Here is a 3,520-nt window from a genome sequence, read left to right as displayed (position 1 = left end):
CCTTCAGAGAGATCTTGGAATCTGAAAAAGAAAACAGCAATGAAAGTTCATAAAGAAATCAATCCCTTCTTTCTGTCTTCCATAGACGTATGGATTGAACTTTTTTTTTTTTTGAGTTGGAGTCTCACTCTGTCGCCCAGACTGGAGTGCAGTGGCACGTTCCTGGCCACTGCAACCTCAACCTGCTAGGCTCCAGAGATCCTTCTGCCTCAGCCTTCAAGTAGCCGGAACTACAGGCGCATGCTACCACGCCCAGCTAATTTTCGATTTATTGTAGAGATGAGGTCTCGCCAAGTGACCCAGGCGGGTCTCAAATCCACGGGCTCAGGCAATCCACTCACCTTGGCCTCCCAAAGCACTGGGATTACAGGCTGAGCCACCGAGCCCGGCTGGATTGAACTTTTAAAACATAAGCAATATTTACAAACTTGTCACTTCACTTTCTTTTTCCTCCAGGAGAGGAGGCTAGAGAGGAAATCCCATTAAGGAAAGGGGGTGTGACATAAAGGCAAACAAATCAAGGACAAAACTGCCCTCAATTCCCATCAATATCACCAAGGATCTGTCTTGGCACCCCCAAATAAAACCAAGATATTATCTTATTTTCTTATTTCTGAAGGTAGAAATAGCTTAGAACTCAGCTTATATTCAATTTTCCTGTGGAAAAAGATCAAACAATACTTTGCTTTATAGTTGTGGTGCATGAGAACAAACAGGAAGCACCGTGGTACAGTGTGGTATATGGGAGGGGCACGGATGCTGGAGGAAGGCTCTGGGGGAAGGCAACTTCTGACGGCGGTGACTTCAGACAAGATAGCTACCGCTCCTGTGACCTGTGCCCCACAAACCCAGCTGCGACAGTGAAAATGATGAAAGATACCTTCCAGGGTCCTTCCTATCATGAAATAATGCATGCCGGAAATGACCTTCCGGGGCTTTCTTATCATGAAATAATGCATGCCAAGTCCTCAGAGTAATGCCTGGCTCACCTGAAGAGTGAGATCAGACAGTTGTTGCTTAACATCAACCACAACAAACTTTGATGCTCTACAGTGAACTGCAGGTCATCATGTCACCACAGCCACAGTAACGTCAATACTGACTACTGAATTAACTTGTGGCATAGACATGCTGGAGGTGGGGTATACAACTAAATTCTACCTATTGCAATAGCACACCAGTAGATGATACCTAAACAGTTAACTGACATCCCAGTTTTTTGATGTTAATATCAGGCATTGACAGACTTCTCTTCATATCACTACAAAGAAACTAAGAGATGAGTATGGCTGCATTTGAAGAATGGGACTTGTGGGGCAGAGGCAGCTGTTTCCATGAAAACTTTCAATTGGATGCACCTTTATATGCATCTATTACATCGCCAGGAATAAAAACATTAAAAGACAAAAACAGAAAAAGAAAAAAGGTGAGTATGTACATAGCTAGTGCTATACCAAGAGGTAAATAAAGGGCTAGACTTGAGCATGAACAAGAATCCAAGGAACCCCCTCACCAGTCACTGACTTTTTGATTAGTTTGGAGAGATGCTTCCTGTTGAAAGGAGGGACACTCTTCCTGTTGGTTATTTCCAGGAGTCGATCAGCAACAGCCTTATAGTCAAACTAGGCAGAAGAAAAACTAAGCATAAGTCTACAGCAAGACAGCATTGTCTGACTTGGAAATTCACATCTACTAGTACGAGAAAACCTTCTGCATGGGATTCTGGAAGTATCTGGCAACAGAACAGTCTAATCAAGCATGTGGTAAGACTTGGTAGCCCTAAGTGTAAGCACTATCTTGAAAAATTCACATCCTATTTATTCTTGGGAGAAGCTAAGTAATCTTTAAAAAAAAATTGGCAGAGCACACCTAACAAAATTTATCTGGGTGTGTTTTTTAAGTTTACTCTACATTTCCAATTTGCACTTGGTAACACAGTGAACTCTTTTTTTGAAAAGTGTTACAGAAACTGGTTCTGTTGCATGGACTAGAACAGACCTTAGTAATTCAAAATAAGGACTAACATCTTTCACAATTTCATCATATTTAAATTTCTTTGTCTCCAATAAGCTCATTGTAAGAAAGGTGACTTTAGTGACTGAAGGGATTAAAAACGACTTTACAACTCAGGCCTTATGGCTTAACTAGCTGTGACCCTAATTCTCTAGCCAGGCCACCCCATAGTAAATCTACATTCTATAAAAAGTAACAACTGCCACCCACCTGGAGAAGTGGCCCCGTGTCCTCAAAAGTTCCGCAGTCATCTCTTCCCCTTTCATCACCGAGCTCATCTTTTCTGCAGTGAGTTTTGCTCAGTGCTATCAAAACACATCCAAAGATAAAATTCTTGACACATTAAATGCGCAGCAATGGTACTTCCAAAGGAGCTGCTGTCTAACTTGGTGTCTCTTAGTAAAAAGTAAAATTTATTTAAGGAGAAAAACCCTGCAAATACAATTATAATGTCCTAGAGATATTCTGGTTGTTTAGTCTCTGGGAATGAGCCTAAGTCAGGAGAAAGCACACATTTTTCTTTTTCTTTCCATAATGACATCTCAGACAAAACCACAGAATTATCTGCTGCCCCTGGTGTTTCCCTTCTACACACAGTCTTCACATTAAGACTGTAACCCAGGCGAGTTTAGGGGCTCTGGCAGGTAGATGGAGGCACCATGGTCAGGAGGGCTCAGGAGTCTGTCCCTACTTTCAAGTCAGCTTAGGGCCATGGTGAAATCTATTATAGCAGCACACTTTTCACCATGCGCCCCAGGAAACACAAATTAATAGTAACATAAGTTTTAGCATTTTAAAAAGAATTCAAGGAGGGTTAAAGTCTATGAAGAAGCAGATGAAAACAACTAATGATAACTCACAAAACCTGTACCGTTTTTGGACTAGTGGTGTGGTACCAAGATGTGGCCTAGGGAAGATGGGGCAGGCCCAACACCACATGTGCAAGTGCTCCTTGTGCATGGGAAGAATGCATCAGGACAGAATATTTGGAACTGCACATGGAAAAGAGTGAGACCCTCATCTAATCTAGACGACAGAACCGTGGGGAATGGAGGGGTCCAGAGATTACTCCTGCAAACACACAAATTTGCTCAAGGATATCAGTTAACTCTGTTGTCTATACCAAATTTAAAATTAGCACCATTTCTTTTTCTTTTGAATACTTTTTTTATTTCAAGAGTTTCTCTCTTTCTCAAACAAGAGTGAGACTATAATATGTAAATAGTCATTGTAGAAAATTTAGAAAAGAAATAAGCACAAAGAAAACAGAAATCACCCATAATTCTGTCACCTAAGGCTAACTATTAACATTTTAGTGTTAATACTTAGTGTATCCTTCCAGATTTTTAAAGGCACAAATAAATGTTTAAAAACTAGTCAGATGTACAACTCCTATGTACCCATAAAGTTAAACAAAAACAGCCGGGTTCGGTGGCTCAGTCTGTAATCCCGCGCCTTTGGGAGGCTGAGGTGAGTGGATTGCCTGGGCCCGCGGGTTCAAGACCCG

At 41.5% G+C, this 3,520-nt stretch overlaps 1 protein-coding gene across 1 annotated transcript in view; it reads right to left on the bottom strand.

The window, feature by feature from the left end:
* Positions 1–5: 5 nt before the first annotated feature.
* RRP1B (ribosomal RNA processing 1B) overlaps positions 6–3,520 on the bottom strand; it is a gene marked incomplete at its 3' end in the record, with an annotated part of 19,003 nt that continues 15,488 nt past the window's right edge. Inside the window, exons 9-11 of the mRNA XM_008070979.1 lie at positions 2,224–2,318; positions 1,525–1,622; positions 6–21 (exon numbers count right to left, since the gene is read on the bottom strand). Coding sequence (XP_008069170.1) covers positions 6–21; positions 1,525–1,622; positions 2,224–2,318 — 209 coding nt within the window. The remainder of the gene's footprint in view (positions 22–1,524; positions 1,623–2,223; positions 2,319–3,520) is intronic.

Source organism: Carlito syrichta, unplaced genomic scaffold (assembly GCF_000164805.1).
Source record: "Carlito syrichta isolate Samal-C Ts95f unplaced genomic scaffold, Tarsius_syrichta-2.0.1 Scaffold314085, whole genome shotgun sequence".
Lineage (NCBI taxonomy): Eukaryota > Metazoa > Chordata > Mammalia > Primates > Tarsiidae > Carlito > Carlito syrichta.
Note: the sequence above shows the minus strand (reverse complement) of the source record. Positions and strands in the feature narration are given on the sequence as shown.